At 38.7% G+C, this 23849-nt stretch overlaps 1 protein-coding gene across 39 annotated transcripts in view; it reads left to right on the top strand.

The window, feature by feature from the left end:
• Positions 1–23849, top strand: part of TCF4 (transcription factor 4) — a 345626-nt gene that overhangs the window by 311473 nt on the left and 10304 nt on the right. For 33 of the 39 annotated variants that reach the window (XM_019722094.2, XM_019722107.2, XM_074339930.1 and 30 more), the window contains 3 exons: positions 896–972; positions 3731–3934; positions 23217–23352. In XM_019722094.2, coding sequence (XP_019577653.1) covers positions 896–972; positions 3731–3934; positions 23217–23352 — 417 coding nt within the window. The remainder of the gene's footprint in view (positions 1–895; positions 973–3730; positions 3935–23216; positions 23353–23849) is intronic. The other 6 variants (XM_074339921.1, XM_074339924.1, XM_019722055.2 and 3 more) reach the window with 1 other exon arrangement.

Raw genomic sequence — 23849 nt, forward strand, 5'->3', positions numbered from 1 at the left:
CCTCTTTTGTGGGGTCCTGGTAATTCATTATGGAAGACCACACATTAATAAGAAATAACTTTATGAAGTTGTAAACATGGGGACAGGTTGCTATTTTCACCCTGATGGCTCTATTTATATATTCTGTCACTAAAAATAATTGAATAAAATATTCTGTTTTTATGTAGCATAAAAATACACATATATAAACACCCAGAAATGACAGGAAGAATGAGTTTTTTAAGTGCTAACTCTGTCGGCATGAGATTTCAGTGAGATCATATACAGATTTTTTTTTTCTCCTTTTTTGAATTATTTATTTTCTAACTTTTCTACATTGAGTGTGTACTATTTTAAATTTAAAAGTGAGAGGTTAGACATGTAATATTTATTACAGCGGGAATCTCTCTTTACCTTGAAGTTTAGTGAATCATAAAAAAATTATTTCTGGTTTTGTGGATCCCTGCCAACCAATCTTACTTCCTTAAAAAGTTTTTGAAGGCTTATTCCTTCTTAAGGATCATTTTAAAAACAAGTAGCAAAGCTGTTTTTCATGGATGAGAGAAACTGGCCTTGCATGAAGGTATAACTCAAAACGCCCATTTGCGCCCCTGCAAGTACCTTGTCTACAGAGTGATAGCTTTCTATCAAAGGAACACTTCTAGCTAATATCAGAATCAATTAAATATTCCCTCTTAGAAGGAAGCTTGAGAGAATTCTGAGTCTGCGTAAAGTCTTCATATTTTATATTAAAATGTTTTCCTTGCCCCAAAATTCTTGCATGGGAAGTTTGCATGTATTTACCTTATTGTCCAAATGGAAATCAACATTGCTGTTTCTAAAAGAACGATTTAAAATGTTAGAGTCTTTTTAAGATTATGTAGATCTCATTATAACTCCCATTGTACTATATCAGCAGGCACAGCTGTTTGGTCGAGAAACGGAGGACAGGCCTCATCATCTCCTAATTATGAAGGACCCTTACACTCCTTGGTAAGTCTCGTCTGCTAATCTCTGCTCTCGTTCTGTCTCTAGTTCATGCTCCAAGATTCTTATTTTCATTATAGGAACTTGAGATTGACATTAAGCCCACAAGTTTGGTTAAAGCTAGAGTTGTTAGACTTTGCTCGTTCTGTTTGTAGATTGTAACCCAGATAGTACGACAGTGTCTGGGCTCTAAAGATCTAGGACCAGATAAGAAATTAAAAATCCTGGAAGGGTAATGGCCTCCTTCCCACCTTGGGGGAAGATCCCTGTCAGTGATTAAATAACTTCCCAGACCTGAGAGTGCTGCCATTCCAGCTAAGCTGCAGAGCCGGAACCCTTCAAGATGCTACGTAGCTCTGCTTTCCAGAATAACAGGTTTATAAGAGTTTTCCCCTAACCTTGGAATAAGGAGCGTACTACTTCCTCCTTCACTACCATTCTCCTAGAAATCTAGTAGCATCATTAAAGCTCTGCTCTTCCAAATAGGGGATAGCTAAAAATTTGCATGGGTTTAACTAATAGTACAAATACTCACCTGATGATTTGGTGTATTACACTCTAGTCTTTCTCAGCTCACAGTGATGGGGCTGGAAATGTGCATGAAACACCACTGCTCTATGCAGTTTCTAGACTGTGTGTGAATCCACTGGGGAGGGGTAGCAGCAAGGAGCCCTTCAGTTTTTCCAGGTTGAGGTTCCCTGTCTTTTCCCCGTATTCTGAGATGGAACATGGAAGAAGGTGTAGAGTTATTTATCTACCTAATGTTACCATGTTAGCCGTTCAGGGCTTCCTTTCTTCCTTTCTTGCTTACTATTTAAATGAAGGAAAATCTAAAAATTAAAACCAAAGGTGTCTTTCCCCCTTGTTGCGCTCTCCCTTGCCATAGCGCGTGAGCCTTCCAGCTCTGCACGGTCGCCCGTAAAGGCGACCACAGCGCCAGACGTCATAGGCACAGCTTACGTCACGCAGTTAACCCGCAACCTACACCCAAGTCACCTGTGGTCGTTTTATGTGTTCACCTCCTTCAGTTCGTCTCTGGGACCCATCTATCAAAACTGGGTTTTGTCCAGCTATAGAGCCATCAAGCTCTATAGGCTATAAGCTTCTAGTTGTGAACTACAGCTTCAGTCCTCTCGGAAGTACCACACGCAAGAAGGGTATTCACCGGTAGAGACTGCCCTCTGCACCAGGAAGCTGTGAGCCGAAAGGGTCATGGGCACATGTGTTATTTCTTCTCATGCTTACACGTGTGCACTTGGAAGTGGATATGTTCATTCCCATTTTTTCTAAATTAAGAAGCATAAACTCAAAGAAGTTAGTAACTTCTCCAAGGTCACATTAGTAGCCAAGCTCGGAGTTCAGGGGCGGTCCCTTAACACTGAAGCCCGTCGTGAATCAGAATGTTCCGTTCCATAGACTAACTATATTAGACACACATTCTTCCCGTCAGTGTAGAATAATTAGGAATTGTTTCTTCTCATGCAGTGTAGCCGGTTTAGTACAGCATCTGTTTGCACAGCCCATTGGAAATTAACGCAGATTGTAGCACCATTTAGTACAAAGAGGCATTGGATTTGAAGTCAAAAGACACAGAGTTCAACCCTGCCTTTACCATTTCGTGTCAGTGTAATGCTCACTAATCAATTCACTTAATTTCTTTGAGTCTCATTTGCACATCTATATGGAAGGGCTAATAATGTCTGCCCTGCTTTCCTTACACATGTACAATGAGGACCCAGTGGATGGTATATGTTCAAGAGCACACTAGAGAGCGTAATGCAGATGTTTATTTGATACAAACTTTATTGATCACCCTGAAAAAAACTTTATTGATCACCCTGAAAAAAAAGGAATACACGTTTACATTTCCTTTTTCTTCACCAAAAACTAGTGTAGGCCTTATCTAGTTGCATAAAATTAGGATCCTAATGGCTGGGATGAAAAAACAGGTCAGTTGGTTTTTTTAATTGTGTAATTTAATTGTATAAGGAAGTGAGTTCTATACTATAATAAGGACTTTGAAATCAATTAGAAGCCCCTGGTGAACATTAATTCAAATCTGTGATTTTTCAGTCTTGAAATCTCATACTACTGTGGTTGACAGAATTTTTGTAACTTTTTTTCTGTAACCATTTTGTGTCCCTACTCCCTTCTACACACACACACACACACACACACACACACACACACACACAAGCTGGTGATAACGGAAAGCAAGAAATACCATTCAAAATTGAAATACTCAATAAGAAATTAGAGTCTGTGTGCATTTACCTGTCCCTGATTTGGTACTTAGCACTGCCTCATGTACCACAGAGGAGACCAAGAAAATATGCCTTCAAGAAGATAATTTAATTGGAAACTATAAACAGGTCACCTTTCTATTGTTAATTTTTTAAAACCTTTAACCAATGCCTGCCATAATGTTCCCTAAATTTAATAAGTGTTTTTTTTTTCCTAAAGCAAATCTAACTTGTCTTTCAGTCTAATGCCATATAGTATAGCATATATACATTATAATGTCCTGGAAGAATTACTGAATTTACTTTGTTCATGAAAAAGAACACTGTAATTTTAACATTTTTTTTTCACCAGCTTTCTAGGAAAGGACACTGTTTTTAATACCATTTTAAGGAAATAAACTTTATTGGAAACATATATTTAGAAACACAAAGTGTGGTTTGTGTCAACTCAAGTTTTACTGATATACCCTATGCATGCATTTCAAACTAAATCAAATTTCATGTCATTTATTAACCAACAGCAAAGCCGAATTGAAGATCGTCTAGAAAGACTGGATGACGCTATTCACGTTCTCCGGAACCATGCAGTAGGCCCATCCACAGCTATGCCTGGTGGCCATGGGGACATGCATGGGATCATTGGACCTTCTCATAACGGAGCAATGGGCGGTCTGGGCTCAGGGTATGGAACCGGTCTTCTTTCAGCCAACAGACATTCACTCATGGTAAGTGATAAAGTGTGTAGACCCTGTAAGTTACCATATAGAATTAGAATTTCAAGTATAAATACTAGAGTTGCTGGGCTTTTTTTTTTCTTTTTTAAACAGCTTTATTGAGCTGTAATTCACTTAACATACAACTCATCCATTTAAGGTTTACAGCTCAATGTTTTGTATAGTCACAGAGTTATGTAACCATCACCACAGTCTAATTTTAGAACATTTTTGCCCCCAGCAAAAAAAAAAAAGAAATCTCCATTGCCTTTAGCAGCCCCTCTCCATTCTTCCTGCCCCCAACCCCTGGCAACTGCTGATCTACTGTTTCTCCCTATGGATTTGCCTTTTCTGGATATTTCCTATAAATGAAATCATACAATACAGAGTAGTCTTTCTGTCTTTCTTAACAGCACAATGTTTCCAAGGTTTATGCATGTTTTATCATATATCAAAGTGTCATTCATTTTTATTGACAAACAATATTCCATTTTATAGAGATACATTATATTTATCTGTCCATTAGGTGATGGATATTGGGGTTATTTCCACTCTTTGGCTATTATAAATAATGCTGCTAGGAACATTCGTGTGTAAGTTTTTGTGTGGACACATGTCTTTGTTTCAATTAAGTATATACCTAGGAGAACATTGCTGGGTCATCCCTGGTATTTTGAAGTCTTCATCTTGGTGACTTTGGCTAAAGAACCCAACTGATGCTCATGTTACATTGCTGACATTTCAGATGTTAATAGATTGAAAAAAATTGTTTCAATTAAAGAAACCATATCAATGTCTTTTGGTGCTGAGTTCGAGAGGCAGATATATATGGTGTATTTCTCCATCTAAATATATGGTGTGGGACTGTGTAATTTTAGTATACAGTAGTTTTACCACTACTTATTTATAAATCTTTGTCTCAATAATATTTAAGCAGATTTGTTCATGTTACAATTGGACAGTCTTGCCCATTACTTTTGGTAAGGATTTGGGAATGCATTCTTTTTTTTTTGGATGTGGATGATTATGAAGTTTCAGAGAATCTTCCTGACAGAATATTAAGTGATGACATTAATGAAGTGACCGAATAGATGGAGAATTTAATGTTGCTTGTGATTCTGTGTAATTGTGCTCCTTACAAACTCCTGCCTGGTCAGCAAACGCGTTAGTGTCCTGTTTGTACCTTACAGACTCTGAAAAAGTTGCTTGGAGAAGGTCTGTTTTCCATTATCACTGAAGTGTCTCTTGTTTAAAGATGATTCTGAAAGGAGAATGCAAAATAAGTACAGGTTATTTTGAGGTTCTTTGCTCAATAGTATTCTTCTGCCCTCTTTTCAATTTCTCTTAATAAAAGACTAAGAGTACCATCCTGAGTGGTGTATTATAGAAACCTGCAACCAATTTGAAACCAAAAATACTGGTTTATAAATAGAAGCAATGAACTCACTTCCAAACCGTGGAAAGATATTTTTGAATGCCAAAGTTAAATCATTTTTTTTTCTTTTTTTCTTTTCCTTGACCTCTACCCTAAAAATTCATCATTGAGTAGAAATTGTTTGTCTATTCATGGCAGTTGCTAAGAGTTAACAAAAGGAAAATCTAGATTTTAATTTAGCTTGGCCTCAGGTAATGTGTTAAATACACTTGGGATGCATATAATATGAGATTTTAGTTTGTACAGCTCTTTTTTTTTTTATACTGCAATGTTTAAACAATACTGCTTTTAATTAAGAAATCTGGCTTTATTAAAAGCCAAATCTGTGACTTATAACCATTTCTGTATATCTGCTCTCAATCAAGAGAAAAATAGTTTAATTTCTGTAGCTGTGTTCGTTTTGCATATGTTAAACGGATGCAACACGCACCCAGGGCATTGCTTCAGAGCCAGTTTTTTCCATAAATATGTAAAGTTTGCTCTTAAATACCAGATGTAGGTTAAGTGGTTCTTTAAGATAATAAACTATACATAGATGCTGTTCGGAACTATTTGACCTTTGAATTGCCTCCTCTTTGAGGTCTGATTTAGAGGTGGGGTAGGAGGAAGAGACTAGAATCATCTTTGGAGATGGGAAGTTGGGCTGACCCAGGTGGAGCGGAAAGAGAAAGAATGGAGCAGAGCAATAGAAAGAGGGAAATAATTGGCCAATATTACACAGAAGTGTCTGATTTGATTTTGAAAAAAGAAAACCATGCAGAAGCAATAAAGCTGCTGGTTTTGCTGATGAGGAAAAGTTCTTGCCCACTCCTCTGAAGACATAATTCCATCGAGGACAACCACAGAGCCAGCCGGACAATAGAGCAGCTCCAAAGATGTGACATGGTTACAACCTGCTGCCTTTAAACCAAATGATGTTTTGCAGTCTTTCTCCTTTCTTCTCAAAAGTATTCATTGGGCCCCCGAATCCGAGCTCCTCATCCTGAAACTCTATAAAGTGGGTGAACGAGATGAGGTTGTCATTTCTTTCCTTCTGCAAACTGGTATGAATTTTCAAACAAAAATATAAGAACAAAGGAAATAGTTTTTGAATTTAGTCAGTCTGAAGTTAGCCTTTGACCATTTGATACATTCCACAATAAAAAGGAAGTTGAAGGGGAAGAAGAAAAAAAAAAAACCACCCCTCTTTCCCCTCAACAACAAAAAAAAATTCAAGGAGGATACTGGTAATGTTTTCCACATTTGAATTTTAATACATGAAACAGGCTGTAAAACTTTGGCCAGCTGCAGTAAATAAAGTAGCAGTGGGAGGTATGCACCGGAAACTTGGGCAGAACAGCGCTGGTGGGAGTTTCTTTCCCAACTACACACCTTCACTTGTTGTTCTGGAGTAAAAGCAAGTTGTACGGTAGTAACTTAACACCTATCCCCGGGCAGGTTTTGTTTTGAGCAAATCTCCTTTATAACCCTCCTTAATAGTTCATTCTGATTAAAGAATAGACAGCTTTGAATCCTCTTGACCTCTGTGCTCTTCTTGTTTCCTCTCTCCCCGCCTTCTGAAAATCAGAACAAAATGGCATGATAACTTGGAAGATGATATAAGCATTTCTTTCTGCAGCAGCTTGAAATCGTGGTGGGGAAAAAACCATGGTTCTGCCTGGGCTATTATGTTATCTCATTTAATTGCTAACATATTGTACTTAGCTTTTGATTCATAAAATGTTTTCCTTGGAGTTCTGAAGTAGGTCTTCCGTGATTCACCAAGTATCAGCGTAATGAGAGGGATTTTTTTCACAGCAGCCTGGCTCATAACACTGGAGTGAACGCTGTATACTTGTGAGCTTTCTAGATGATATTATTTGGCCTTGCTCTTTCCTGCACAAAAACCTTCACCAGCTTTTCATTATCTATAAGATAAAGACCAACTTTTTAACCTAGCTTATAAAGTCCTGTCACCGTTTACCAAAAGCCTTATGTTTAGTGATTCCAATATGCAAAACCTTTTCCAGCAATGCGATCTGTGCATATGCTCAGAATTTGCCCTGGATGTTCTTACTAGATAGATACACTTCTTTTGTATCCATCTGGATTGGCCTGCCCTACCCACTTTTCTCTGCACATCTCATCCCACCCAGTCTCAAGGCTCTGACTCAAATTCTTCCTCTTCCAGGAAGCCTTCCCTTGCTACCTACACCAGTGATAATAATTTTCTTTTCTATACTCAGAGCGCTGTGAATCATACCATCGGCTAGATATTCATCTTACCCACTCATGTGGAGCTATGTATGTTTCGTCGGTGTGACTTTTACCTTCGAACTATGTTGTAAATTCCTTCAGTACCATGTATTACATTGTGTTTCCCTCCCAGTAAATAAATTATGAGTCAAAAGGGAAGGAAAGAAACTAATATTTTCTGAGCGCCTGACAACTTGCCAGCCCCAGTGCTAGGTGCATCATATACCTTGTCAGACAGTCTTTACAAGAGCTCAGTGAAGGTTACAATGTCCATTTTAGGTGCTGATTAAATGAGCCTTAAAAGGTTTGAGTAGTCTCAAGTCACGACCCTAGATTTAAACTCATACATTGGCTCCAAACGCCATGCTCTTTTTGACGACCAGGAGCATTCCCCAAAGATTATCTGTGGGCATACCTTGAAAGCATTAATTTTAGGTGGTAAAGAGCTTGTAATTTTCAAATCTCGGTAAACGTTTGTTGATGAAAGAAGTTTCCAAGTATCTGACTGTGAAGTTCCCAGACCAGTTCTCCACCCAAATGTGGAGGTAAAGAACTTTTCCTCCAGTGTGGTTGCATTCTAGATTAAAACCCACATTGTCTAAACATTTACTCTTAAATCAACATGTGTGTGCTAAGTGGCATGAGGTGTGAATTCTCCTTACTAAGGTTCTTGAAGTAATAAATTTTAAGCTATTTTTCCTACTATAATCACCCACTTTCCTAATAGAATCAAAGCAGAAACCTCTTACTGTGGGAGAATAAGGAAACAGCAGGGTTTGTCACTAACCTAGTCAGAAACTCTGACCTAGATATCATCTCTGTGCCTTCAATATCTCTGTGGTTAATCCTCATATGAAATCACTAGATTTTTTTTAATATATAAATTATTGAAATGGCAATTTTCCAAATATAATTCTCTCCATTATTCATTCAGTATTCACGTCCACAGACCTGAAAGAAAGCCTTGCAGATGACCTAATCTCCTCTTTTAACTGAATAAGAACAAAACCCACGTCAAAAATGCCTTCATGTGACTCTGTATGCGCTCCTAATTACTTGTCAGTAAAGCCAGTAAGGATAGGCTCATTTAGCTAAAGCCTCCTATACTATTAATATATAATATCAGTGTGGTTCCCAGATCCTTTTTGCTCAAAGTCCCATTTACTCATTTCAGAACCATTTATTAAGTGGTAACCAAATGCCAGGCTTTATGCAAAGAGGTGGCCTCTGCTCTTCAGGGGTTCACAGTCAAGTAGGAAAGGACACATTTGAAAAGAACTTGCTGCAGCAGGAGTGTAGGCTCCCTCAGAGGGCAGACCCCCCCGCTCTGTTATCCAGGAGCGAAGGATCACATCGTGCCTTGATCGAGGAGTAGTGATCTCAGCCCAGTTTCTCTCTTATCAACAGCATTTCTCGTTTGACAGGAATTAAAAGAATGTATAAGAAGAGCATTCATTAGGTGGAGAAGCACCTTTGCATTTAACTGACATTAAACATAGGAGAACTTTTAACCACAGAGGGCCTCGGACGATGATCAACTTAAGTTAGTTTTGCTGTCATAGCTCTTAAGATTTAGGACCATTGAATTTTAGATTCTAAAAGCACCCCTGAAGTCATTGAGCCCATGGCCCTTATTTTACCGCTGAAGACTGAGGCCCAGAAGAGGAAAGTGACCCAAACATGGATACTCACTAATTAATGGCCAAGCTTTGATTAAAACACAGACAAGCAAGCGGTGAGACCAGCACTCTTTATACTAAATACCACACTGCTACAGCAAACTTACTCTCTAACCTAATACCATAGCGATTTCAAAACTGTGGCTGATATTACACACCATTCTGTTACTCTGACTGCACTCACGGAACCCAAGAAAACTCTTCAGTGGCCCTTTGGCTGGCTCCTTGCCACGTGCTGCTGTTTAGCGCTGGCAGTCATGTTTGCCAATGAGAGGGAGTAATGGACAGTGATGTGGCATCTCGGGGAGCGCCAGTCTGTAGTCAGGCGAGTAGCACAAGTCAGAGAATTCTGTTTCTGTGTGGACCTCGTGACAAAGTATGACCCATAGAGGCTTTACCACCTCCACTTGTGGGTTTCCAGGGATTCGGAGTCCGTAAAATTCCATGTCTATTTTAGCACATACCTCATTTCTAAGCAGTTAGTTCCATAGCTTCTCATAGAACCTTAGAAGTCATCTCTGTCCGCATCCCCCCTGCAAATTCCCTGCCAAGTGGTCAACATGTCTCTACCGGCCTCCTGCCTTCAAGAGTGAATAGTTTGAAGTGATCAGAAAGCCCGTTGCCATCACATGTTAGATAATTCTCCCTCATGCCCCCCCCAAATTGGCTTCTCTGTGCGGTCCTCATTTTTCTGCCTGGAGGTACCCCTAAGTCAACCCAACAAGTACTTGAAAATTTTTCAGTTATTTGAAGACAGTCTATTCATTTTTTTTTTTTTCTTCACACTAGACATTTATATCTTCAAATGTTTACCCGGTGAAAAAGTTTTTGACTCTGTGACTACCCAGTGCGTTCTCCCTAACCTATAAATGATACTTTTCTTTTCCTAGGACTTTTAGGTATGTAGACCCTCAAACTGAACAGAGTGCTCAAGGAATTACCAGGTTACTCTAGGGTGGATCTAGCACCAGACCCATTCAGTATATTACATCTTCATTAAAGGCCACCCAACAGGATCCTATGAGCTATTTTGTTGATGGCCTCATCATCCCGCTGACAAATACTGAACATACAATCAGCCGAAATCCACAAGCCACCCGTTTCTCAACTCTCCTTGTGCACTTTTTGTGATACCAGTACAAAACTTCACGCAACACCTTTGAATTTCATACTTCAACCTTCAATCTCTTTCTAGTCTCAAGGTCTTTTTTAGGTCCTCATTCAGTCGAATATTCTGCCAGCTCTGTTGTTGGCCAATTTGATGGGTGCCATTGATGCCGACATCAAAGCCACGAATAAAACTGTTGACCGGGGAGGACGTAGCGCAGAAAGCCTGAGGTTCTGTCCTATGGAAGTTCCCTCTACGCTTATACCGTCCCCCTGCTCTTTGGGTTTAATAATGTCAACCAGTTATGACCACCTAATTTTTCTCGGCCAGTCTTCCTTTTCTCATTTTGTCCAGAGATTGCACTATCACAAGACACCAGGCCTGCAGCAGTCCCATGAAGGAGGAAACGAGGTGTGTCCAGAAAGACTTGTTCTTGGTGGAACCAACCTGAGTTTGAGAGGTCACGGCCTCTGTTTCAGAGCACTTTGACACTATCTTTTAAATAGCCTGTTATAAACGTTCACCCAGGATCTTAGTCATCAATTTTATCTTTCTATAGCTACTATGTTGGGTTTTTTCCTCTTTCATTAAGATACGCTTATCTCGTGTTCCACCATGTCGCCTAATATCCACAATTATCAAATATTTTGAGAGCCGATTAGCATCCTCGATTGAAAGATTTTAACTTATATCAATATGGTACTTTATTTTAAGAAAACGTAAAGAAAGAAAAAAACAGACAGAAAAAGGACTAAATAAGTTCTCTTTATTTTATTTTTGAAAACTTCCCCAGCTTTACTGAGGTATTATTTACATCTACCATGTGTAAGTTTGTGTACAATGTGATGATTTGATGTACTTACCTATTGCAAAATGTTCATCACAATATGATGCCTCCGTCCCTTCACATAATTACAGTTTTGTGTGTGAATTATCGTCACTGTGCTATACATTAGATCCTTAGAACTTATTCATCTTATAACTAGAAATTTATACCCTTTGACCAGTATCCCCACATTTCTCCCACCAGCCCCCAGCAGCCACCATTCTACTCCCTTATTCCTTTAAGTTTGTTTTTTTAGATTCTGCAGGTAACTGATAACATGCAGTGTTTGTCTTTTTCTAACTTAAAGAAATCTTCTTAATCATAGATTAGTTGCAACACCTTCAGAATGCTTGAGCTCACCATTTGATGTTTGTGAATTAATTCAAGCAAAAATCAAGCGCTTTTGGCGACGCCCATAGCAGGGTGACCGTTTACACTGCATTAGCAACCCCTCAGACAAGTGGTTGGGGCATGATGCATGCCCAGGCCCCACAGCAGTCAGTCCAAATTAGGTACATCCCCGTCTTTTTCCCCACTGCCTATTTTATTCAAATTCAGGCCCTGTGACCTAGAACCAAGACAGTCTGTACTGGACCATCAGACCTCGAAGGCAATCTTTCTCCATGTTTCTAGGGCAAGCCAAGCTTAGTTTGCTAATTTTTTCCCCCTAAAGTATGTGTTTAGCATCCTGGCATCAAGAACTTTAAATAAAAAACAAAAACTTGTTGTCTTCCCCACTTTTAAAATATAAATACATATTAAAAACAGACTGTACAACCTCATTGTATTTTTCTTTGCTTTCTTCTTAAATAGTAGAGGGAAAGCTAGTAGACCCTTTTAATCACCATAGGTTTTCATTGAACTTTTACTGACGACAGGAACACAATGCTAAATTTGTATCCATAATTTTAAAAAGGCACATCCCTTTCATTAAGAAAAATATTATTACCCTTGTTTTCTCAAAAAAGAAGATTTGAGGGGTGGGAATATTTTTGTACATATTAGAAAATGCACCATTGTTCCATCATTGGGTGCTTCCCAAATTTCTGATCCTGCGGGCCTCTGACTCTGGGCCAGTGATAACTCAGGTGTGTGCCCAACTATAACGTAAAAATGGAATTATGAAGTGACCTAAGAAGCGATTCAGGGAAGGGTGGATGAACATTATCCAGCTACAGAAGGTGTCACTGAGTGCATAGTGGAGTCTGTGTAGGAGTTGGACCTTTAGATATAGGCTTGAAAGCACATGATAGTGCCATAGAATAAACAGGATTTAAAAAAAAAAAATGCAGAAAACAGTGGCTCGTGTGTGCATGAGTGAAGGTTAGAAAGTTGCCTGATGGTACCCAGCCCTCGCAGTGCCCAACCAGGGCTGCACTGGGCGAAAAGCCCCTCCTCAAAGCACAGCAGCTCCAGCAATTGGCTCGAATATTTCACATGAGAGTCCACAGGAAGAGCGAGCGTTCATGTATATTTTTTACATCCAAATTAAATTAACTCATGGAATTTTCCACCCTGAGGAATTAAAGTAGCAGCTCATGAAGTAATTCAGTTATGTCATTCATACCAAAACAGAAAATACTGGAGCAACTTGGCACTTAAAAATCAAGACCAGTGTTTGGTCATTTTATATTTTTTCGAAATCTGTGGTCATTAGCGTTATTTTAACTTTTATTGTGGCTGTAAATTTTTCAAATCAAAAGTTTCTTAATTGCTTAGAAAACAGAAGTGTAAAAATGGGTTCAAAATAAGAAGAGAGGGTTTAGGCAAAGCAGATTTAGGAGTGAAATCCTAAAAACAAAGCTTTAATAACATTTCTGAAATGCGAGGAGTCTACCTAATTGGTTGACATTTGTGCATAATTATAGCTTCCTGAATATCCATAAATTGTCTTAAACTCTAAAGTTGAGTTTAACCACAAGATCTGTCCAATATTAGTTAAATGACATCTTTGAGAAAGCATTATCCTGATTTACAATAGCCACGTTCATTTTCAAGCAGTTAATTGGACGTATTGTCAAAAACCAAGGTATTGAGTTTCCACATTTTAATTTCATATTTGCCTCTCGCCGGCTTCTGCACAGGGACGGGTCTCGTTTGGACCTGAACGTGTGTGAAAGTTATTGGAGAATGGTAGTCTCTGGGTAATGTTTCTGTAAGCTGCCCAAATTTTTCCCCCTGTCGTCTAGATGGGAAACAGCTGGTTTTTGTTTAAAAAGCTGTTTTGCGAAATGTCTGAATCTTGAGGTGTAGAACTGAGGTCACCAGTAAAGCAGGTGCTCAGGAACAAGTGAGAAATACTCTGGGGACCGGCTGGCCCTGTAATCTTCTGCAGGGTACTTCCTATTAGGGGAAAAAGTGTTAAAGTCGGCTCGTTTATTTAGGACACAAACAGATATAAGTAAGTAATCGCATTAGCGATGCTGTTAGAAGTTGAGTATCTTGAACACAGCCAGCCTTTGAGTAAATAATTAGCTCGGTATGAAAGAAACCAGAATGTTCATTCCCCTCGCAAGGTTTCCAATGCAAAAGTCCAACGCTTTCGCTTCCTTTAGATATTATAAGTGCTTGAGTTTCCACTTTGAATACACCAAGAGCGAAAGAACTACAATTTCACATAAGTAGTACCGTAAGCCAGTACGTCCTTTGAGTTATGGATGCCATCTCAAGGAAAGGGACAAAAGACGCCTAAAACGGCAGGACTGGTACTGGAGCGGTTTTGAAGAAGGCGAAGTAGGAAACATGTGGAATCACTAGAGGCCAGTGCACGTCAGATATCCACCAGTATGAAGATGAAAGGAAACAGCCTCCTCCCCTGGGAGCTGGAGGTTATTAGCAGCTGTTTATCCAGTCGGGAATAGAGATTAACATTGTATTTTTTTTTTTTAAGAGCTAGAAGAAAATTGTTTGGGAAGTTGGCTCTTCATATCAAGTCACTATGCATTGCCAAAAAAAACTTCCTTTCTCAGAACTCATGTACTAGAGTTGAGCAATGTTATGATTCTCTGAGAAACTGGATTAGCAAACAGTCTATCTCCATTAGATGGAACACGAAAGGACAGAAACGGATGGATGGACGTCTGCCATTGACACATTCTCGGGCACTCTTTAAAATGCGAAACAAGCTGTTTGGTCTGTTACCTGTCCTCCAGCCTGCCTCTAAAGGGGGAGTTCTTCCCCTATCCCCCCCCCCTTTTCCCCCTCCGCCCTAACTTAATCTTTGCCACTCTGAGGCATACACAGATGGATTTTGCACATACCTACTGCTTGTAAAATGCCTTTTCATGACATATTGGGGAAGCTGCTTAGTACTCTGGAGCTTTATTCTCAAAAAGAAAAAAAGAGTTGGATATTGGTATTCTCTGATTTAATGCTACTCTTAATGTCATTTTCTTTTATTAAATCCTTTCTTTCGCTTTTGATCTTCTTTATAGCAGAGCCACTGGTCATATGGAAACTATTATTGGGAGATGAAAGACTACATTGCAGTTAAATAAGAGTGAATCATTTGGGCCAATAATACACACATACAGTGAGGTACCGTTTGTGTCCAAATGCCGTATGTTGTTCACTTTGTGGCAAAGCCACTGAGGTTTATAAAGAGCTTTACAAAAATATGCTTTTTTGTCCTGAAATATATAGTCTGACAATATGAAAATATATTAATATGCAATCCTTAGCTACTTATTCATATAAGTATAATATCTAAATATATACATATAATATCTAAGTATAATGTCACTTTTCAATGTCAAATCCTACTTTCATTTAAAGTTGAGATGCTCTTTCATTAATGTTAAATATGTTTTGTACAAATATATTTAGATAATCTATATCAAAATTTTGACCATCATTCAAAACCTGACTAAAACGTTGCCTTTTTCTGAAGTAGTTCCTATTTTCTCAATCTGATAGTTTCACCCATCCTTTAAAACCCTACATGAGCTTGGATTCCTTTATAACATTCATCTTCTTTTGCCTTACATAGTAATTATATTAATCCACCATAAGCTAAAAGCCGATAGTGTAATAGGTGTGTCTTTTATTATTTTTCTGAAAATGCCTAAATAGTGTCATGCATACAGGAGACATTCAGAAGGCATTTGTTGAATTAAATGAAATGTTTATTATTTGATAGACATATACTAAGTGTATATTCAACAATATCAGAAGGTTTTAGATTTCAGAAATAGTCTCACAGACACATACCATTTGTGTCATCATTTCCTATTTAGGAAGCATCTAATTGCACATTGTAATACTAACAACCCTGTAGAGTGAGCTCTGCACCCATTCCTTGCCCTGGGAATTCCTTACATTTCAAGGTAAGTATAGGCTTTACGAATGGCAACAAAACAATCATTGAGGTGTATATCCTGCCCTATTAAAACAGTGTCCTTGAGTATGCGTTAAGGGTGGTGTTGGAAATGCACGATCAGGAGAGAACCTGTCCAAGCTTACTGAGAAGATGAGACTTCTGGAGACCCACACAGTCCAGGCGGAGTCAGAGTAGGGATATGTGGGACCACTAAATGAGAAGTGGTTGGTGAGTTGTACAGAGGAAACCATCCTGGAAGATGGAGCAGGGAGGGCTTTGCTCAAGCCTTGGTGATGTGGGAATGAATGCAGCAGATAAGGGATCAGAGTAGGTAACTACCTAGATTCAGATTAAGGACTTTAACAGTGGGAGGGAACTGGAAAGGCCCTAGGATGTCCAGGTGAAGGATGCATAAAGTATTGATCTTAGACTTGATCCATAGAATAAGGAAAATCCATGCTAGAACTTTGATTTGTGAGGGACCAAGTGATGGGTGGAGAATATGGCTTTTAGAAAGTGATGGGAAAGAAAAGATTATTTGTTTAGGCAAGTTTCTTTACACTTCCACTTCCTTTCCAAGTATTTTACAATAAGCATGTGTTACTTGGATGACAAGAAAAGCATTTTAAACATAAAGGCCAGTTAGGTAAGGATAAACTCCTAGTCATGGACCTTGTGGACTGGCTACAGAGTGCTTTGTGTGGCAGCCAGCCACGTGATTGTGTACTCAGCGGGGTTGCTGCTTGCACGTCGTGTTCCGTCGTCTATTCCTTCACCCTAAACAGAAAAGGTGCTTACAAGGAATTGTAACATTTCACCATAATCTCTGTGCCAGATAGGCTTGGTTCATTAGGCATGGGTTAATTTTAGTTCTCTACTCATTAACCTGCTACCTGGGCAGGGGAGGGATGAAATGGACTCTGGTAACCACCCCTCAAGGTCCCTGCTTGGTGGACTGCATCCAGTTAGGGTTTCCACTGTAGGAAAATGATGTAGAAAATTGGGGGTGGGGAGGTGGAGATACAGAGGAGAGAAATGAAACAGTTGAATAGATGGAACTTACAAGTTGAGAAAAAAAAAAAGATGAACTGAAATCAGATAACGGCCGTTTGCATCTCTCGAACTAGATCACAGAATCACTCAGTTTAGGCATTTTGAGGGACTGTCACGGAAGTTTCAGCCTAGGTGATCAGATGACAAGTCAGCACTGCCAAGATCAATCTCATTTAGATCATGTTTAAATCCTCTTGAAAATTATCTTATCACCTGGAGAATAATCGTTAAATCAATCTCCAAGAATTGTCCAGTAAGGAATTACCTTAAATTTCAGGCAAAGCAGAGGTGAAGCTGTGAGATTTCTGGGAGGAAAACATATGTGTTCTTGAGACAGTTAGGACATTTTCTCCCAATACACATCTCCCAAGAATTAAAACGCAAACAAAAGAATTGAATCCAGATCAGACTTTGGTGAATAGTCCTTTAAATGTTTAATCACATGAATTAAAAAAAATAGTCTGATAATTTTTTAAACTGAGAAATATGGAAATTGAATTTGTGGTGGAAAGGTGTCCTAGATGTTAGAACTTTCCTGCACAAAATAATTGGTTGTTAGAGATAGGTATTGTTTTCTACAGAATCTGGGTGCCTCTGGTATTGTTTTCTCACGGTATCCATCTCCTGCTGCTATTTCATGAACTTCCAGGCTCCCACCGGTGAGCTATTAAAAAAGTTTGCATGACCACTTCCCACCTCTTTAAAAGATGCACTTTTGGCCTAAAGGATGTTTTGCATCTTTGGGAAAATAAGTTTGCTTTCCTCTAATAAGACAGAGATCTGGCAAGATAATTGAAACTGAAATCTAGCACTCTACAACTGTCGTGTATAATTGATATTTCATGGGGAGATTACAGTTCAGACACCAAAACTGTTTTCTGTGTCAATGGGTGTCTAATTACAGTAAAAGCCCATCAACTTTTCTTTTGTGTTTATGGCAAAACATGAAGAGAAAGAGAAGAGAAAAGTAAAAGTTCCCAGGACTTTTTTTCTTTGTTTCATTCTTTAAAACACACACACACACACACACACACACACAAATAACCTATGCCTTAATAACAAAAGAAAAATTTTGAACCAGATGCATTAATAACAAACTTTCATTTTGATAATACCAAAATGTTTCTAATGGCATATCTGGTTTTGGGGCATTATCACTCGGTCTAGAAATTGATAACAAGTTTCCTAAATTGCCCATCCTGCGCTCCTTTAGAAGGATTATGGTAGTAGAGAAGGAACTGAGGTCTGAAAGCCTGTTTTGAAGCAGTTATCTCTGGAGATAACATTAACAAGGATTGAATAACTGCCAAATGAAATTTAATACATTTTCCCATCCATGAAATAGGCCTCTTAAATACAACAGAATAATTACTTTCACAATACTCCCTGGAAACAAAGAGAGCAGAAACATCGAATGTCTTTTTTGTTTGTGGTGTTTGTTGTTAGCTTGAGGATCAGGATAAGGGTATTTACCAGGATGCTGTATGCATCCCCACATAAAAACAGCCTTGCCAACAGCCGCCTGATTTGAAGCTGCATATCTTTTAAATCTGTTTATGTTGGCGGAGTTGTGGCAAATATTAAATTTTGTAATTTAGTTAGACATCTTAGCCTTGGCCTGAGTTGGTGAACTATGACGTTTTTTCCTCTATGACAAAGAAAACTAAAATGATTTTCATATCCGTATCTATATATATACACAGACACACACACCCAAGTATACACACACAGTTTTGAAACAAAGCTCCAGGAAATAAACCCCTGTTGTCCCTTAAATCTGATATCTATCCAATCAAATTGTTCAATATTGTAACAAGTTTTCTGAGTTCAAAATCTGTGTTAGTCCTCTAATTAGATGTCCCCTAAGTCCTTAACCATTTCCGGCCTTAGCTTGCTTACCTGTAAAATAATGAATTTTGGCCTACCTGGTTTCCTAGTGTCTCTAAGCCCTCAAACTCTGTATACTGTGATTGAAAAGTCCTTCTATTATATCAGTCCTTTCCTCAGAAAGTAAGGTTATTTAAAATTATATGGTGCTTACATGATTCAAAAGAAGTAATGCACTTAAAGTTATCTGATTATTCCTAGTGATAAGTTACATTAGCACAGGAGAATTTAAATAGCTGTGTTGGAACTCAAATATAACGACCTAAGATGCAGTGTAACTTAGATATTGGGGCATATGAATCATGACTTAAGGGCCTGTGGAAGGGGCAGCCATGTTTGGACCACACTCCTCCTCCTCTTCTGTAGCTCATTGGACAAGGAATGGAGACACCTGATCGGAGGGTGGCCCATTCATAGAATGGTCCATGTCTGCTTCAAAATGATGAGCTGGCCATCAGATGATCTTGGCATTCTGAAGTCAGAAACACTGAGACAGAGATGGAGTTAGCCGCACACACAGAACCTGAAAGAGTGTAGCACAAGACACCATGAAGGAAAAGTCCAGGCTAGAAGCAGAGAGAAGCAGAGGCACCAGCAGAGGGACTAGGGAGGCTGGAATGGCTCTTGAGAGACAAGGAGTGGCTCTTGGTCCTGAGTGTTCTCCAGGTCCAAATTACAGAAATCTTCATAATAAAGCTCTTTTTACTCGAACAAACCTGAATGAGGCTCTGGTTCTTACTATTAAAACTGTCCCACTAAATTGGTCAGTGCACAGGAATCTCACAGAAGATCACTAGACGCTCCCAGAGAACAGGCGCCACATCCAGGCTATTCACCTCTGTGTCCCCAGCACCTCACAGAGGGACAAGCATGGACCAGATTAGTAAATATGTGTTGAATTAATAAATGTACTCTTTGATCAATTAACAATTATTGAATAATTTTTAGATTTTAGTTCTTTTACTTTTAACATAAATATAACTAAAACCACATTGTATGGGATTATTAGAAGGCTCTTAAAGATTGCAAAACAAATAATTTACAGTCAATATTGATAAAACTGTTTTCATAGGTTGGCTTTCAGCATTAAACTATTGCTTATCTAGATGAAAAGTCGATCAAAATAGGGCTTTAATGAAGTGTACATTTTCTTTAAAAAAGGGAAGCCACCATCCTTAGAATCTATGTGTGGATAGAAGGAATCACCTTTTTTCTAATTACATTATTATATATATATTGTGTGGAAGGTGGACAAATCCTGACCCTTCTATATAGATGGCAATATTGGTTCCTCCGTCTGTTTCTGAGTTATTCTAGTGATGGATTGGTGTTGGCCATCCATTGTCTGTCTTTCCTTGTCTCTTATGTGACCAGAAATAATATTTCTGAAAGAGAGTTAATAAGACATGCTGTTTGTGGCCAAGGAAGCATGCAAACCAAAGCTTATTCTTCGGATTGGAATGTTACTTCACAGCTACAGGCAATGGAATTGATCCTGGAGAATCAAGGTCATTACCACGTGGATCTGGACCTATTTTCAGTCATTCGTTTGACCTGGAACACACATAGTTTACAAGGGAGGCCTTAAAACGTTAAGGATAACTTTGCCTCCAACTTCTTTTATGGAAAATGACTGATACATTATTTGAGATGATCTAAGATGATCTGTAGAAAAATATATACAATGAGGTAACATGTATGGCTAAAATGTAAGCAAAAATATAGCTGGAACAACTATGTTCTCACACGTTTATCATATTTAAGATGTGACTGTCATTGTGTAGGAGAAAGATTTAAAATCAAATGGATGTGAACAAAGTAGAGACAGAGCATGTGAGGAAGGTCATAGGTCAAGGCAGTCTGAGTTCTGAGGGACCTTGAACTGCACAGACCCTCATTGTTGGGTCGTGTGCAAGAGTTTCCAGTCCCAGTGCGACACCAGCTATAGTTACTGCCAGTTGTTTTGCACATTGCTTCTTCTTGCAATACACATCTATAACTTCTAGTATTGTTTTCTCCATTTTGGATTTCAGTAACTTACCCACGCTTACACAGCTATCAAAGAAACCAGTTACAGTTAAAATCTAGATATTGTTGACTCTCATATGCTTTTTACTGTCTCTCATACCGTGTTTCCCTGAAAATAAGACCCAGCTCTAATGTGTCTTTTGGAGCAAAAATTATATGAGACCCGGTATTATATTATATTATATTATATTATATTATATTATATTGTATTATATTATATTCGTTCTTATATTACAATAAGACTGGGTATCATATTATATTATATTATATATATTATATTATATTACATTACATTACATTACATTATACCGTCTTATATTAAAATAAGAGTGGGTCTTATATTAATTTTTGTTCCAAAAGACACATTAAAGCTGATGGTCCGGCTAGGTCTTTTTTTGGGGGCAACACGATGGTAAACGAGGCAAAGAAAATATAAAGGTAATAGGTTGTGAGTTCTTTTTCCCTCCTGTAACAACTAATCTCAGTGTGATCCAGACGGGGAAAAAAAGAAATTGCAGGATCAATGTTTTATGTTTTAAATGAAAAGCAAAATATTAACCTTAAATTACATCATAGATGACTACAAAGAAGATTTGAAAGTTGTAATGGAATGATTCAAAAACAGTAGTATGTACCTCTGCTGTGTTCAAATCTGTGGCCGCCTTCAGTGATTCCAACTTAGAATCATCCGTTAAATCCACTGGCAATACAATTACTGGTATTGAATCAGCACTAAGGTAAATATTTAGGTTAACATTGATTGACAGAGTTAAGGAGCTACCATTTGATCAAGGCCTGTAACATTCATGCTTACAAGTTGACATCTTAGATTGAAAGGATAATCGATTGAATCAGTGTTGTAAATGCACAAATTTAAAAACAGAAATCAAAACCTGAATGGAAAATAGCTATCACTCTTTGTTCAGATGGAAAATAAAAACATATCCCAACAGTGAGTGAGAAGTGGTTGGACTGTGTGGTCAAGGGCTGCCGATAAGAGATTAGGCTTCAGTTACAAATGAAAGACAGCAGTGGTGTTACATATGTGAAAAGGGTTTACACTTATTCCGTGGAACTCCAGAAATTGTAACTAGAACCAGGGAAGGTACAAGGAGACCGACTTGTGGTGACAATGGAATGGACGGACTGCTTTGGGAGATAATCAGTGTCTCAGGACGCATGCAGCACCCACCTAGAAGCTAGATCACCACTGTTCAGAATGTTCCGGGAAAGAGCACAGACCACAGGTGGCAGACAGCACCAGGCTCCTCAGATCTCACATTTATACTTACACTCGTGATGCTCATGAGTCTTTAAATCCTTTACTATTCTTGCTACATTTTGAATCTGAGCAATTAGTATAATGTATAATGACCCTTCTTCCCCTGCCCTGCATGATTTCCTTCTGTATTGTTCTGGAGTGTAACTGTGATACTTTATATGAGGCTACCGTTAGATAGCACGTGCTTTTGTTCAGTTCTGTGAATGTTACTGTTGTTTCTTACTGTTGTTGCATTCTTTGGAAATAATCTTTTTAAACATTTGTTACCGAGAGTGAAGATTCTCCTTTGTGGCTTGGTATTTGGGGCTGGAAAAAAAAATTAAAGTTTTTGATTCATAGCCATCTAAATTCACGGATAAATGTTTTCAGTGTTAGATCCATTTTTTTCTGTGTAAATGTTCGCCTAACAATAGGCTAAGAAAATAACTACTTGGAAATGCAAACGAAAGTGTAAGCTACTCATGTTCCTCTTGGTTTGCAAATGCTTAATGGTTTTGCTTTAAGGCGTGTGCTATAAAGTTAGCAATTGCTGTCTCAGTGCCATGAGTTCAACATCTCTGGACCCAGAGTAGGTAGTAGTAGTTAATAAAAAGCTCAGCAGTATTTTTGTCAGACCAAGTCATCATGCTGTACCCTATAATTTTATTCTTGGAAGCATAAAAAGTGTTTACAATATGGTGTCTTCCTAGGATCAGAAGAGTGAAAAAAAAAAAATGGAAAAATGTCCAAACATCTTTGCATGGCAATGATGGCATTACTGGTGTGTTTAATAAAACCTTTATTGGTACATTTTCCGGTGTGGTGGCATTGGCAGAAACGGTCCCCCTTTGGATTTGGAACTCAGCAGCTGATGAAATACAGTAAACATTAATTTGGAATGGGCTGCCAGTTTTGGAAAGCCAGGTGACATTTTATTATATTTGTACCGAGCAGGGGCTACGTCCCATACTGCTGTAGCTTCCGCTGTCAGAGGCTTAGCTGGCATTATGGAAAAAAAAAATGGCAGGCCTGAGAATCTTATCCCCTGAAATGAAAGTCGAATGCCAAATTGAAATTCCTGTAGGATTTCCGATAGCAATGGGGGAATTGAGAAGCCCACAATTAAGCATATGGGCATTAAGATAATTGTCAGATCTGTTGGCGGACATGATAGAAGACAGATGGGTACGAATCAGTGCGCTCCACTGCAGCACCCTGGGAGACAATTTGACGTTTTACCTGCCTGAGCTACTCTGCCATATTTGTCACTGAATGTACAGCACAGCATCTTACTGTTAAGTGTTTTTGCAGGGTACTATAGGTGAGTATGTGGTCCTTCAGCGCCCTCTAGTGAAATGCATTTGGGAGTTTCGTTTTTCAAAGGCCAGTTCTTCCTTCATCAGGTCCTTGCTCCCTTCGACTTCTGGTTCCCACTAAACTTGATGTTTCCTCTCACCCTTGCAGGTTGGGGCCCATCGTGAAGATGGCGTGGCCCTGAGAGGCAGCCATTCTCTTGTGCCAAACCAGGTTCCGGTTCCACAGCTTCCTGTCCAGTCTGCAACCTCCCCTGATTTGAACCCACCCCAGGACCCTTACAGAGGTAAGTCCACCTCAGAGGGCACTTCTGACCTCACTTAAACAACAATAGAGCTAGTGTTGATCCCACGCTTACTTGGCATTCATCCCTCAGCAAGCACTGGCAGAAAACCAAGAATCAAATTTGGTACAAAAATTGTAAGTAAATGGGAAAGTATTTAGAACATAGCCAGCTAATTGTGTTTCTTCAGTAACTGTTTTCCTCAAACATCCTCTGAAATTGTGGTACTATTTCAGCAGGAATGAGACAACAGACTGATGAGAGGAAATTTTATTTTAGCTATTTCCACATTTTACTCATTCAGGTCCTCTAATGTGGTTAGTTGTAGCCTGAAAATGATATTTCCAAATGAATAGGAAGGAAGGAAATTGTTTTTGTTGTTAAAGATTGAAGGAAATGTAGGTACATTTAAAAAAAAAAAATGGAACTTGGTTGGATGACTTTCACTATTGAGTCATCTAGCCCCGTAACGATTGCCTCATACTACTGACTGCAGTGGG

The sequence above is a fragment of the Rhinolophus sinicus genome, linkage group LG09 (assembly GCF_036562045.2).
Source record: "Rhinolophus sinicus isolate RSC01 linkage group LG09, ASM3656204v1, whole genome shotgun sequence".
NCBI classification, from domain to species: Eukaryota; Metazoa; Chordata; class Mammalia; order Chiroptera; family Rhinolophidae; genus Rhinolophus; species Rhinolophus sinicus.